Source organism: Arachis hypogaea, chromosome 17, assembly GCF_003086295.3.
Source record: "Arachis hypogaea cultivar Tifrunner chromosome 17, arahy.Tifrunner.gnm2.J5K5, whole genome shotgun sequence".
NCBI lineage: Eukaryota > Viridiplantae > Streptophyta > Magnoliopsida > Fabales > Fabaceae > Arachis > Arachis hypogaea.
In genome coordinates, this window is record NC_092052.1 from 892,821 (window position 1) to 908,631 (window position 15,811).

Here is a 15,811-nt window from a genome sequence, read left to right on the forward strand (position 1 = left end):
ATTTCTGATGAGTGAGTAGCTTATGGTTTTGAGTGTTCATAGTATTTGTATATTGCATATATATTTTATGAGTGTTAAGTTGGTTGAGGCCGGTATAATGGTCATGTTTTGGAAACATCGATCATTTCATGAATATTTTATTTCTTCTGTTATTAGATAAAAATCATACACATTTATTTTCTTATAAAATCTCATTTAAAGCTTAAAAAGTTATATAATAAATAATTCATGCCAACTATATATAAAGAAACAACTGCTTTTGATGAATTATATTTGCAATCATTTGTGCAATATATGATATTTGGATTGATCTTCAACCTTTGAAATGGTGAAGATAGATCCTTTCAATTTTTTTTTAACAATTGAGAGAGTAAAATGTGATCTCATACCGTTAATTTTATAAGTGAGACAAAAAATAAATATGAGAGAGAGCAATAAAGATTATAAATCATACTTTACACTCTCAATTTTTTTTTAACAATTGAGAGAATCTATTTTCCTAAAACGATCTCCACAGAGCAGTTACATATACATAAAGCTTAACCCTATGTTATAGAGGAGATGTGGACAACTATAGGAAAAGATAGATATTGGAATAGATAGTGTAGGATTAAAGAAAAAACTCTGCTAAAACATTAGTGCTGTTTGTTACTCCTAATTAATTAATGGAGGAGGTAGATAAGATTGATACACATATGTATACAAAGTTAGATATAGTGTGAGAAACTAGCCCAAAAAGATGGCAGATATTGACATATATAGTGACTTTTGAGTTGACCAATGGATGGGAGGGGCATTATCTTGTGTCACATGTATAGATGAAAAAAAAACCTCTTTTTCATTTTCATCTTCTTGCAAAAACGCATAATAAATATGATAATATTAATATTCACTCTTTTAGAGTTCTAAGAAGAAATGTTGCTAAGTGATATAAGTGATTGCATATAATAAAGTGAAAAAAAAAATCTAAATTGGTATAACTTTATTTTAATTTTAATCTTTAACCAGATGTGTATAATTTAATGGTTCACAATTAATCATCTATTATATATTTATATTAGCTAACCCTTCTCAATTGTAATTAAATGAACATCATATTTTACATGTTTATAACTTATAATTGGATAAGATCTTCTAAAGCTAAAAATTTGATAAAGTGATAAAATGAGGAGTTAAATACTGTTAAATTAAAATAATGAGGTGCATATTTCATAAAAATTACAAAATTAATGATTATTAACTTCTCATTTTATCACCTTTTCAATTTCTTCAGTTTAGAGATCTAAATTCCTTATAATTTATACTATTGTCTTTTGGTTATGGTTATTGTTTATGCTCTAGTTTATTACACTTCTTCAAAAACATTCCCATGTACTTATCAACGTAAATTGGAGAAAAGGGTATGATGTTCATGTTCTAAATATAATCAAGGGTATAGACAGACTTTACTAGACTCAACTTTAATTAGTTGAAGTGTCATAAATTTTGGATTTGTTTATCTTGTGAATAAATCTGAGAATAATATATACGTCGATGATGCTTATAAGGGAAAAAAAAAAAGAAAGTGCCGTTGACTTCCTTAGCTTGCATTGTGAATGATGGATGATATTCGTTTCATTTCATAGCGGCTAAATTACATGTCATGACTCATTTTTTATAATAATTTTTGGTTTCCGTAATTTGAGATTATGATTGATAATAAGGCCCAATTTTAGCAGGTCGCAGAAGCATTAAGCATAAAGGGGGAAAAAAAAGTTGCATGTGGAATGTGAGTTGGTGTTTTTTATGCCAATCGTGGACCAAGTTGGAAAAACCGAAAAAGGAATAATTCATTGAAAAGGTTATATAATATGCTCTTAACAACTACTGACTAAAATCTACGGTATACATGCTGCAACTTAAGGACAGTATCAAATTTGCTTTTCATAACAAATAATACAAAAGAAAATGCTTAAGGTCCAATAAATAATAGAAAAAGTAAATGCTTATTCAAAGAAACACTTTGGATAGAGTTGGGTGATGTAGTGATGCACTGTTTCATATTGGAGAGTTCTTGAATTTCAGAGAGAAGTTAACACATTCAACTCAAAATCTTAAGATATCAAATTAACGTGTCTCTCATCTTATAAACTCCTCACTCTTCCTTGCTTTCTTTGATGTGAGACTAACTTCAACACTCCTCACACTTGCAACACTAACAATAATATTAGTTCCATAGTTACATGAATTTTTCACTAATTGCCATGTAAATTCATCTGCATACCAGAAAGTCATAAGTATACTTTTTACATAAAATATTTTACATTCTGTAATGGAATATATTGAGTTGCAGGTAACTATGTTCTAAGTAGATTGATTAGGAATTCCCTGGTTTTTTCTTGAGCTTCCGAGTTCCAAACAAAGTTATGCGGCGAAATAGCTTCAGCAACCGGCTAGCATACCTTCTCTGTGAAGCAAAGTTTAAGGAACCGATGCAACTAGTTGCTTGTCCAATATGGTTCCTTTTTTTGCTGAATGATCTTGTTTCCAACCCACATGGCTTCAGCTTCTGTGATGTTTCTTCTGCTTTCTTTGTTGTTACAATGTTGTGCAGCTGAAGGCTTCTCTTCAATGACATGAGTTCTTGTTCAAGGTTCTGAATCCTGAAGCTTGTGGACTCATATTCAGCAGTTGAGAACTTGAAATTCCTCATCACAATGCTCAAAGGCCTGCTGCTATGCAATTCTGGTCCATCTGTGTAAGGGCTTTCCACAAGATTCTGGCTTGATAGGCTTCCAGATAAGTCTCCACACTGCGCATACCGGAACGAATCTGAACATTCTTTGAAGGCTCTGTGTGTGTTGAGTTGCTGAACAAATAGAGCTTGCACAATTAGGCGAAGCGGCATCAGTTCATTCTGAACTGCTTCAATGCATGCCTCTTGTGATAGCCTCTGGCAATCAAGGTACTTGCACACCAATCCCTTATCATCTTGGGATGTATCCGGATGCGTCTATATGAAGAAAAACAATGTGAGTGAGTAATCATTGTTAAAACCAATCCAACAAGTTACTTAGCTAAAAGAAGTTGCATACAACAAGTTAGTTTTGCATACCTTGAGAAAGGTGTTGATTGCTCTATAGAGTTGGTAATGGTTCTGTCTATAAGAAGGTGGCACCCTTTCAATGAGTTCCATGAATCTCTTAGGATCCATTTCAGGATCTGGAGCTACATTAGACAGATATGCATCCCAAAGTTCTGCAACTGCGAAATTTCTAGCATCTGGAGGACGGTTCATGTGTGAGTTAGATGCTGCTACATATGCTGAAACCATGTTTTCCATTGTTGCCAACTCAATACTAGAGGACATTGCTGTTGTTCCACTTTCAGGAACAAGAAAATCCTCAACTTGTGCAAAGTGCAACAATGCTGTAATCTGTGATTGCAACTTTGCCTTACTTCCATTCCTCAAACCATATTCAAGAGATCTTGAAAGCAAAGCAAAATAGAAACCAACTGGAATCACTTTGCTAGCTTTATCCCCCATTGGAAGAAGATCAATGATGCCTTGTAGAATCATTGAAGTTCTGTTAATGTCATTATCATCACTACTTTTCTCACCAGAAAATGGAAGTGACTTGTTAGATAGCAACCATTTATTTGCATAGAAAACAAGGATTGGACTCACATACTTCTCCTTCATCCCTTGTCTCCTCAAAGATCCAATGACCCTTTTGAAGAAATCAAAAGGCAATGCAATCAGATCCTTCATCCATAGATCTTGTTGGCTCACAATCTCACAGCTCCAGGATTGTGAGGCCAATTCATCCAAAGTGACAACTGGCGTGTCGCGCCTTCTTTCAGGGTCAAGAATCTCCATGCATGCCATAAAGGCCAGAGCCTCGATGCAGCGACTCACTATAAGCAGATCTTCAGACCAAGGAAGCAGAATCTGGCACCTTTGGAGTGAAATCAGTGTGTCATCCCAACTTTGCAGCACAACTTGATTCAGATATAGATCCAACCTCTCACAGAGGTTTCCTGTACAATAGTCCTCAGTCATCTCAAGAAACTCAGCTGCGCAGCGCAGAGCCGCCACATTAAAAGGGTCAATCAGTGTTGAGGTTCCATAAATGAACAATGCAATCATCTCAAAGGTTTCTGGCCCTCCAGGAAAATTCTCTGGCAGCTCAACCTCATGTGTATCCTTTAGCCTTCTCTTTAAGTATCCACTCTTTGAAGCCAGAGGAAACTGCAGCCATTTCAAAACATAACATAACATTTAAACTAAGAATAACAAACTTTGTTGAACATTCTTTGATCTTACCTTGTGTAGGTTGAACATCTTATCTTTGACCCAAACTCGGACAGAGACAGGTAAACCAGTTTCTTGGCTCCTAAGACAAAAAGGTTCACAATTCAGGACAAAAATACAGATTTGATTACAGAAGAAGAGAAATAGAAGAACACTGAATGGTCCATATTCTCACCATGTAATGACCTTGATCTTGAGCAAGGCACCAATGTTGGGTGAAGAGTAAGGACTAGAAGCCACTGATGAGGAGCAATCTTTTGAACTTGCAATTTCCATGCTTAGAATCAATGTGAATGTTGAGTCACTGAAGTGAATAATCTGAATTATTGTAGGAGTATATAGAGCAGAAAGTAGGAGCATTGGAAGAAGTTGAATTTGGTGAGGTTTGTCCCCAAAACACATTGGTGTATATTCATCCTTGGTTTAGTCAAAGTCAACATGCACACGAGTGAAACTCGAACTCCAAGTTTTAAGGCTTCAATAACGTTTCTTGAATGTTGGGAAGTTGAATTCTTTGCCATACAACTTGGCGGTTTCAGGTTTCAGCCAATAGAATACAATATACAATTCTCATGCACCCTAACACAGTTTCTTCACGTATATATAAAAATCCCATTTCTTCACATTTTCTAATTTCTATGATGCACATGATAATACTATTTCTAACGTTTAAGAACAAGAAAATTTGTATGTAATTTGAATCATATTTAATATTTAATACTTGTTTTCAAAATATGTATAATCGATGTCTACTTAAAATATCTTGAGATAATAGTAATACTTAATTTGATCCTGAATTTACACGTGAGTCTCAATTTAGTCTCTGAGGTTTTAATTGCCTCTATTTAGTCCCCGAAGTTTATAAACGTGGCTCATATTAGTCCCTGAGACCATTTTTAGTATAAAAACATTAATAGAGCGCTGTTGTAGACTATTATATGTCACGTTAAAACTTGTAAAATGATGCAGTTTTGGTTTTGATATTTAAATAGCTCAAAAACGACATCGTATTACTTATTTTGTTAGGTAAAATTTTAATAAACACCATTTAGGATGTTGTTTTTAGGTTATTTGATTGCCAAAACCAAAATAACATCATTTTACAAAGTTTAGGTGGCATCCGGCTGTCACGACGGTGTTTTGTTAAGGTTTGTACGTTGAAAATTGTTTCAAGGACTAACATGAGTTATGTTCACAAAATTTGGAAACTAAATAGAGGCAATTAAAATTTCGGGGACTAAATTAAGACTCGCGTGTAATTTCAGAGGCCAAATTGAATATTAACTCAAATATCTTTATGCGAGAATAATAATAATTAAAATATTGATACTCTTATATTAATATTTAATTTACAGTAGATGAGAGTTCTATTTAAAAATTTATTGTCGATTTGATTCGAATTTTTAACATTTTATTAAAAAGACAAGTGAGCTAATTGTTCCACCAACCAAGTTGATTACTTGCATTGAAATATTTAACCGATATAAATTGGAGCTATGGCTCAAATCTTGAAATTTGAATGTGTGAATGTGAAGTGCATAATGCATGGTTGATGAGGCATTTGGGGAAAATGAAGAGACCAAAGAAGCAGTTTACAGTAGACGTTACGCTTGATTTGATCTAGATTTTTCATAGAATAAAATAAAAAGAGGAAATGTGTATTGGGAAATAGGGAATGCATTGCATGGTAATAAATAAACAATAGAAGGAAATGGTAGGGGATTAAAATAGGGTAAAGAGAGGAAACATGAAGTGCATGTGAAGTTTTGTGGCATCTTTTTTTTTTTTTTTTTAGCAAATGGTAACGCCCAAGACGGCACGGCTACTCAAATTTTGGGGGGGTTGCTTTGGTTATTGGGTTGTGCTTGCTTTCAACCAGCACCAACTATCAATCCCAATATTTACTTTTCCGCTTTCCTTGCTAAGTGTCTTAAACCAAAAAAAAACCGAGATCGGTTAGTGTAGTAGTTAACTTATTAATCCACTTAAGTAAATATTAAAAATTTAAATTTTGTCTTATACATGCATGTATCAACACATTGACCACCAACAAACCCTTAAATAAAATTCCGATCTATGACCAATTAATCCTTGAGTTGGCAAATTGAAAGATACTATGAAGGTGGAAACTCAGGTGCAGTCGACTTCACGTGAAGTTGATACTTGAGAGCCGTTAAATGATTTGACTGATTTGACTAAATTTTCATCTAACGACTCTCAGGTATCAACTTCACGTGAAGTCGACTTTATCTGAGTTTTTACCTACTATGAAAAACTAAAGTGTCTTACAAAAATAAATACTAACAAAAAAATTATCTTTTTTATTTTCTTTATTTTTCAATAAATAAAAAATTATAAAATTTTATCTCTCTCAATTCAACAATATTAGATGAACAATTTTTTTCAATAAAATTTTCGACTTTTTTCCTTCTTCTTTTAAATTGTATTTGGTGGTTATTTTTTTTTAACCAAAGATAAAAAAAACTGTTATTTGAGTTATAGTTCATTAGCTGTTATATTTGGTTGTTGGATAAATAAAAAAATATCAAAATATGTTTAAATAAACACATTTTTTATCTGTATTATATTTATATTATATTATGTATCATATATCGTTTAATCAGTATATTTGCATTTTTCAAAAAAAAAAAAATTGCATTTGTCTATATATAGAGAAATTTATGAAACTAGAACACACATATATCATGCATGTACATATACGCTTTTCTTTTTTCTAATCCTCTAATGGCTTTGTTTTTTTATTATAATTAAGTCATACATAAAATTATAAAAAAGTTGGTAAGCTTGGAAATAGATGCTACATATTGGATTTGGCTCCGGAGCCAAATTCCTACAGGATTATATTATAGGAAACATTTTAAGTGTACCGGGAGTACCGGTGCACCAGTTGTTTTAACCGTTAATCTGAATTATAAAAAATATATATAATATATATTAATTGAAATCAACGATTAAAATAACTGGTGCACCGATACTCTCCGGTGCACTTGAAATGTTTCCTATATTATATAGCTTTCTATTCTTAGAATTCAAGCAACGACTAATAAAGGGGATAAACATATATACATATGCACATCTACAATTCTATATACACATATTAGAGCATAATATTAGGGTGTCCATTGTTGACTCTTTGCCTTAGATAAGTATTACCATTTAGCAAGTAACAAAGTATCAAGGAACAAGAATAAAAATATTACCATTATTTACTTTCTTTTCTTTTAAACCATGACCCACCGATTTTTCAAACAGATTTACATTAAAGTATTCAACAAAGTTCCCGTGGGATTAAAAGGTAAATGTTTAAATAATTAAACAATTTTAACTCAATTCCAATTATAATATATGTATAAACATAATTCGACCATTAATAGAAAGCCCACTACAAACATTTTCGACAATTAAGACCTTAATCTGCTCTCATCAACACGAAATTTCCAACTTACTTTGGCTCCACAACTGAGTTATTGCATCTCTAAACAAGATCTCAGAAGCAGAGATATTCTATTTCTGATCTCAAAAGGAGGCATCATTTTTTTTTTTTAAGTTAGGAGTAAGATTCGAATTCGTGACTTCTAAATAAGTATGAGGAGACTATATCATTTAAGTTATAGTTTGTTGGCAAAAGGAGGTATTATTTTGGCTATACAGTAGAAACTTGTTTAATATGTTGAACTACTTGAAAATAAGAATTTTCTCTCGCATATGAAAAACAAACTTACAACATACTAGAAAAAATTTATAATTACATATTTATTATATTTAATATTATGAATTTATTCTAACGATAATGAATGAATACAAAGTTACAAACCAAAGGCAAAAGAAATAAATTATGACTATCTTTGGCCTCCAAACATTTTGGAAAAAAAAAAAAAAACTACTTATTGAAAACTTTTGTTTTCATATAATTTTTTCTTGTTTATATTATAAGTTCAGTATTTTCTAATCTCATAAGATAAATTAAATGTTTTTCTAATCTAAGATTTTTCATTGTATACACTCTTGAAAACTCAGTTATATAAGTTGATGATGTTTATCACAACAAGCTGACAAGCTCTTTAAACAATTAGCAAAATTTCATAACATGAGTTACATGTAAAACTCATTTTGATATGTTCGTTTTTTTTTTTTTTTTGTCACGTTTTAATTTTCGGAATAATTTTTGCTGTGTTGATATTTTAAAATTATTTTTGTCAATACTTAAATGAGAACATTTTCTTTGTTTATTTCTCCCAAAATTTGTAAATATGTATGACGAATTTTTATGATTAATAACATGATAAAACAGCTTAAATTTACAGCATAACTTTTTAAATTTGCATTTCATAATTACAAACAAATCAAACATTTGTTTTGGTTCAGACCATATGAGAGCTCCTCTTTTTTGTTTGGATATACAATGAAATATAAACGCTTTTTTTGCTTGGATATACCATGAAATAAAAACACAATTAGACAAAAATTATATTTAGCCAATCATCAATCGATTAGAAACATACAAAGCAATATGTTTTAGCAAGAATGCAAACGCATGTCTATTTGTTCATTTATGTTTTAGGCAAAAGATCACTAATAATATATCTACAAAAATGCTATTTGTACACTAAAATTAACCTACTAATATATTTGTGTATAAATACATCTGCTATTTAATTCATTTTCAATGTGTAATTATATTTCAATATGTATTTTATACTAGTGACTAATTTTGGTAGCTGATTTTGATATACACCTAATATGTAATTACATATTAACACTTGTGTATAAATACAATGAAAAATGAATTATAAATAATAAAATGTAAGCATGGGATGCTTCTTGATTAGAAGGGTAAGGGATATCATGTTGAGTTTCATTTCAACATTATTGTCTCTACTCTCTAGTTCAGTCTCGTTCTACTATTGAAGTCACAAGTACATCAATGGTATAGTGAAACTGGATTGGAAAATGCATGTGCTATAACAATTAGTCTTAGGTGCAATTACACTTGGAAGCAAAGAGTTGAAGGAAAAGAGAAAAACAATAAAAAAAGTTAATAGGTATATTATTCTTCATCATTGTTGAGTTCAGAAAAGAAAGGGTCCTTAAGGAGATCAGTGGCTGAAGGCCTTGCCCTTGGCTGTGCTATGCACTTTTCAATGAATGCCTTCATCTCTGGGTCTGTGACTTTGTTCAAGGATTGAGGCTTAATTCCCATTGTAACCTTTTTGTAAATCTTGGCTACACTGTCACATTCACAATAGGGTATCTCCATTGTAACCATCTCAAGTACACACAGCCCAAAAGAGTATATGTCCACCATCTCAGTGTAATCTTCCTCATACAGCTCCGGTGCCATATACTCTGGTGTCCCTAAAATTGAATGCGCTGCATGGCTCCGCCCCACTATCGCCGCCAATCCTAGATCACCAATTTTCACCTATAGAAAGCCACAAGAGCAAAATTGTTTTAGAATTTAGTTTGGCACAATAACCAGGCACATAAAACCAACTAAATATGAAAACAAATAATAATAATAATGACATTGTTATTTGTTATGTTTCAAAAGGTTGTAACAAGAATTTCTTTATAAAAATCATAGTGATTTTTAATGGTAAGGTCTACTTGTCGGAAATGGATCCTCTCAATTTTTTTCTCTCAAATTTTTTTGTAAAGTATAATCTCTCATCATTCAACATCTTCTCTTACATGTTTTCTCTTGGTCCCACTTAAAGAGTATATGGCAAGAGATCACACTTCACAAAAAAATTGAGAGAATCCATTTCCTACTTGTCTATTCAGAGATGATGACTAATCATGTCATATTATTTAGGAGCATAATTAAAGCATTCTAAAGTTACAACAATTATCTAATCATAATGAGCTAAAAAGTCTAAAACAAGCATTGCTAGCAGATTGTGATAAATCTAAGTTATTAATGCTCTATCTAGAAACAAAAGATGATTGGTAATGCTTTTATTTGGCCTCTCCTCTTCTCTTCATCAACTTCATCACAATAAATATGCCAATGTTAAAGTAGGGGGAGTTTACCACAATTCAAACTAGCAAGTGTGCTGTTTACCTGTCCAATGTTCCCATTGACAAAGATGTTGCTACAATTGAGATCTCTGTGTATAATGCAGGGATCATGAGTATGAAGATACTCCAGCCCTTCAAGGACTTGTTTCGACCACTTCTTCAACGCCTTAATGGAAACATGGCGGTGCTTCTTCCGGTATTCCCTCAAATTGCCAGAAGTGCAAACCTCAGTGATGAAATTGATGTTCTGGCGATCATTGTCTTTCCAAACACTATAACAAACAATGATATACTTGTTGCTCAAGTTTCTAAGCAACTCAACCTCAGAGTGAAGCCTGTTTATCAAAACAAGATCGTCACTGAAATTCCGCAGTCGAACTTGATTCCAAGCAACCTCAATGCCTTCTTCTTGATCAAAGGCCCTATAAACCTTCTTCACGGCGCCATAACCAAGCAGATCTTCGTAACGGCCGAACCGGCCAGTTGGATCAACTTCAACAAACGGTTCCCCTTCTCTATCATAGGTGTTTGAGTTCCCAGCACTAGCAGGCATTTTCAATAGCCAAAAGTTTGCTACACAATGCAATAAACAATAATTGTTAATGAAGTTAGTTTTTTTATAAAAAAAGAAAGAAAAAAGTGAAATTGCGAATGGAATAAAAAGAATACTCTTTTTGCCCTTTTATTTTCTCTGTTCTGGTCATGAAACCTAAGAATCTGTAGAAAATCAATTTAATACTGAGCTAACTATAGGAGAGAATCAATTCTGATCTCGAACGCAATCGAATGTAGCTGAGTCAATATAAGCAATTATAATTCTGAAGCAATAACAAGAGAAGTATTCAATCAAAATGAAGGAAATGTCGAAGGAAAATCAAAATGAAGTATTCAATCATGCACGAAAGTATGTGAATCATTTCAATTGGAATTCGAATGAAAGGTGCAAAAACAAGAGCATTAATTACCAGCTAGGGAAAGGAGAATGGTTGCTAAATTAAGAGTTTTTTTGAAACTTCAAGTTGAGAATCGAAAACCCTGCCTTACAAAGCTGAGAGATAAGTAAGAAGGAAAGATGAGAGCATAGCATGCAAAATCAGCAAATGAATCGAGACGATGACTGCGCTTCTTATAGTGCTCCCAAATCTCGGGGCAGCTCACTAAACGACGTCGTTTCACAGACGCGCTAATTAGTTACTTTAGTTTTCTTTTTTTGTTTTCTGTTTTTTTCTTTCTTTTTTTGTGTGTTTCGTTTCGTAGATTCATTTATTTACCGCTGATTTGTTGGTAGAGAAGTGGAGAGTTGAGAGGTAAAGGGAGAGTGAGTTGCGTGACGTGGCAGATTTTTCATGTGTCACAATCCCTTTTTCGTGTTGTTTCCTCTGTTTGATAATTGATGCGGGATCGAAATGTATGAATCAAATTATGTAATGAGAAGCAGTGTATCTGATTCTGAACTTCACGAGAAGAATGGGGGATGATGCATTATTAAATATAAATATTATTACACTCATCATATAACACAAAAAGTTTTCAGGTAACACCCGTGCTCTAATGCCTAATTTTGACCCTGAATCTTCCACCTTTGCATCCATCAATTGCTCATATATTCAGGAAACTTCCAAATAATACCATTTAGTAGTAGTAAAAAAGGAGGATGCATGTTGCTAAAAAAGTGGTTCATGACTATTTTTGGGTGAATAGAGGAGCTCTATTCAGAAACTATGGTGCTTGAGTGGTGATGTTTGTGGTCCGATTATTACCAATTTTGGAGTAAAAATACATCTGATAAGAGTTAAATTAATCTTTTCACCAGCTTTTTCAATGATGCACTAGTGTTCTTGCGCCGCTTTTTAATTTCAATATGGAGGCAAAGGTTGGGTTGGACGCGGTTATGGAGAAGAGAGGTGCTTGACCTGTGTGTGGTGTCAGAACACCACAAATCGAACCATGCGAGTTCTTCATAGCTTGTCGGACGGTCCAAGTTGTAGCTAAGAATACGAATTCATACAAAAATTCATATATATATATATATACAAAACGCACCGTCCGATTTGCATGCTGTGAAATTCAAATTTCAGCCCCTGCCAAATCGGACCCTCCGATTTGTTAAGCAATTTTTGCCAACATAGAACTCGCAGGATCCGAGTTCCAACTCCTGCCACTCACATAAAGCTGTCCCACAATTTGGTCTAGCACATTCTATTTCCATATCCAGGCACATCACATTCATGGTTCCATAACACCCATTCACCATTTTCATGTGGGATTTTAGCTATATAATTATATATTACTGTATACACGCATTTTAAGCCAGAAACTACCTACTTATTTTAAGACATGAATTTGTTAGTTGGGCTTGTCTAGAATGAGAAGTCAAGCCATCTAGCATGTCATATATATACAAGGTTTCAGGGTGATGTCTATCTTCAACTGTAAAGATATGAGTTTTGCCACTCACTTGGATAATGCTTTGTCCAGGACATTTTCTCACTTGAAGATATTTCATCTTTCTTCTTATAGCTGCAACTCCATCCCACATCCCAGCTGATGCATATATGTTAGCCAACTCCACGTAAGGAACTGCCACATTGGGCTCCAATTGAAATAGCCGCTCTGAGACGTATTTGCCCATCTCCATCTTAGCATGTAGTTTGCATGCAGACAGCAATGCACTCCATATGCCAGCATCAGGTTCAACCGGCATACATTCAATAATTCCTAAAGCTTCTCTCAGTTGTCCTTTACGACCAAGGAGATCAACCATACATGAATAATGGTCTATACCGGGTCTTATACCATACTTTTGTGTCATCATGTTGAAGCACTCCAATCCTCTTTCAAGTAAACCTCCATGAGCACAAGCTTGGAGAACAGCAAGAAATGTTATGTGGTTTGGTTTCATTCCCATCTGCACCATCACAAGAAACAGGTCCAAAGCATCCTTAACATCTCCATTCAAAGCACAAGCAGTAATCAGGGTTGTCCAGGTGACGATAGTTTTGTTAGCCATAGAATAGAAAAGCTCCTTAGCATTGTTTAGACTTCCACACTTTGCATACATGTCAATTAGTGCATTACAAACTACAATATTTTCTTTCAACCCTTTGTTAATAGAGTAATTATCAATCCATTTTCCAAGTTCAAGAGATCCTGTTTGACCACAACCTGAAATCAAAGCAAGCACAGTAACTAAATCTGGATTTTCACCTGTTGCTTCCATTGTATTAAACAAGGTTAACGCCTCATCCATATATCCTTTCTCCGCATACCCACTAATCATTACAGTCCATGAAACACAAGTTCTGATAGACATGCCATCAAACAATAATCTTGCAGAATGAACATCCCCACACTTGGAATACATAGAAATAAGAGTATTCACCACACACAAATCAGCATCACAACCTAACTGAATCCCATGAGAATGAATTAGCAGACCTTGAAATAGTGCTTTGGGTTGCACACATGCTGAAAGCAAATTGAGGATTGTACTAATATCAGGCAAAAGCCCACAATCAAGCATCCCTGTATAACAGTCAACAGCCTTGTCATACTTTTCAAAATTCGCATATGCTGCAATCATAGAATTCCATGAGATAACAGACCTAACATCACTGCCAATTTCATCAAATACTATCTCTGCTGAGCACAAGTCACCACATTTAGCATACACAGCAATCAAAGTGTTAGCCACAGAAACATCGATATGAACTCCAATTCGAATCGCAAAACAATGCACTGCATTCACAAAATTTGGGTTTTTCAATTCCAAAACAGACTGAATCAAGAGCAAGACAGTGACCGAATCAGGATGCATCCCACTATACCTCATCTCACGCAGTAGACAGAAAAACCTGTCAACAAAACTCCTGTGAGAAAAACCTGCAAGCATTGCATTCCAAGAAGCAATATCCCTAGTGGGCATTCCAACAAACACATGGTGTGCATCTTCCAAATGACCACATTTCATGTACATATCAACCATTGCGGTTTGCACAAAAACATTGGACTGAAAGCAGGATTTGGCAATATGTGCATGGATCATTTGGGAGTTCCAGAGACAGGAAATTCTGGCACAGGCTTTTGCAACAAAAGGAAAGGTAGAACCGTTGGGTGTAACCCCAGTTTGCTTCATTTGGCGGAAAAGAAGTAGGGCTTTTTGTGCATGGCCTCCATTCACAGCTTCTCTTATATTGGAGTTCCAGAAGGAAAGAATTGAGAAATTCGAGAAACGATTCATAAATGGTGTAACAGTAACAGCAACAGGATAGGTGATCATTTCTCATCTTTGAAGTTGAACTTGTTCTTTTGAAGCAATGAGTAGAAACAAGAAAACGGAACTGAACTGAACTGAAGTCAATTGGGTCTTGTTGCAAGCAGAACCAGCTGCGCTCATTGCTGCTAACATAGAGAGTAGGGATTAATTCAGTAAAGAAGGCAGAAAAAATTTAATAAAAAAAGAATCCGAAAATTCTACAGGTGCAAGAACTTGGCTAGGGTCCCAAGCGAGTAATTTCAAAGTCTGAGCATCTAAAAAAATTCAACATCATTACAGCAGCAACAATCAACAATGAACAAAACCACTTCATATTCATAATCAGCAAAATCAATTCATAAACCAATTCAACATTCAACAAAATCACTGCATATTCATAGTCAGCAAACCCAATTCATAAACCAATTCAACAATAAAATTAACAACAAAAATATTTCAACATTTCAAGTTCAATCTCTGTCATATTCTAATCAGATTCATTAATCAAACAACAATAAAAATAACAGAAATCACATCTATGAATCAACTATTAAAAATTAGAGTGAAGTGACAATTAGATCCTCGAAGATATTGACTTTGGACTAATTTATCCCAAAAGAAAAAAAAGTACCAATTAAGTCCTCAAAGATAGCAAACGGTGGACATCTATGTCCTTCTGTTAATAAATAATGCGAAACGAAATTGAATTGTCTATATATTTCGTTAGAGAAAGTATAGGGAGCCAATGACCTAAGCGTACAATGTGTACAATGAAGGTTTACAGTGGTGCATGTCTTGTTACTATTACATGAGTAGAAAAACTATGTAGTTTTGGACTTATCTTTTGAGTTTTCATTTATCAACTGTTCTCTATTTATCACAAATTCTATCAAAATAAGTGAAGTTTCACTCCAAAAGTTATCTACATGACTATCTTTCATAGATAGACATGCCAGAGTAATTAACAGTATATATAAGCATCACCGTTAGATTTTAGTTGATGAATTGATAGAAGGACATCATGTGTCCACCGTTTGCTATCCTTGAGGATCAAATTGGTACTTTTTTTTTAAGGACTAATTTGTCCGAAGTCAAAATTTTCAGGGACCTAATAGTTACTTTACTCTAAAAATTAATATAGAATATTAGAATAACCGAAAAAAAAAAACTACATGTGGGATTTTAGCTATATATTACTGTATATACGCATCTTAAGCCAG

The 15,811-nt window shown here is 33.7% G+C and overlaps 3 protein-coding genes across 4 annotated transcripts; all 3 read right to left on the reverse strand.

Annotated features, from left to right (window-relative positions):
• Positions 1-1,947: 1,947 nt before the first annotated feature.
• Positions 1,948-4,856, reverse strand: LOC112767272 (BTB/POZ domain-containing protein At5g48130-like). Its single transcript, XM_025813147.3, has 4 exons — positions 4,470-4,856; positions 4,307-4,376; positions 3,095-4,231; positions 1,948-2,992 (listed from the first exon to the last, which is right to left on the reverse strand). Exons 1-4 carry the CDS (start codon positions 4,694-4,696, stop codon positions 2,357-2,359), a joined length of 2,070 nt encoding a protein of 689 aa, XP_025668932.1. The 5' UTR covers positions 4,697-4,856; the 3' UTR covers positions 1,948-2,356.
• Positions 4,857-9,082: 4,226 nt separating this feature from the next.
• Positions 9,083-15,169, reverse strand: LOC114924009 (pentatricopeptide repeat-containing protein At4g19191, mitochondrial). 2 transcript variants are annotated; one of them, XM_072223050.1, is made up of 3 exons: positions 12,795-15,165; positions 10,380-10,909; positions 9,083-9,737 (listed from the first exon to the last, which is right to left on the reverse strand). In XM_072223050.1, the coding sequence occupies exons 1-2, from the start codon at positions 14,613-14,615 to the stop codon at positions 10,892-10,894; spliced, it is 1,839 nt and encodes a 612-aa protein (XP_072079151.1). In that variant the 5' UTR covers positions 14,616-15,165; the 3' UTR covers positions 9,083-9,737; positions 10,380-10,891. The 2 variants fall into 2 exon arrangements, with proteins under 2 accessions (XP_072079151.1, XP_072079152.1); XM_072223051.1 differs by lacking the exons at positions 9,083-9,737; positions 10,380-10,909 and having other exon boundaries at positions 12,338-13,501; positions 13,775-15,169.
• LOC112765138 (probable serine/threonine-protein kinase WNK11) lies at positions 9,363-10,889 on the reverse strand. The gene is made up of 2 exons (XM_025811008.3): positions 10,380-10,889; positions 9,363-9,737 (listed from the first exon to the last, which is right to left on the reverse strand). Exons 1-2 carry the CDS (start codon positions 10,887-10,889, stop codon positions 9,363-9,365), a joined length of 885 nt encoding a protein of 294 aa, XP_025666793.1.
• Positions 15,170-15,811: the final 642 nt, after the last annotated feature.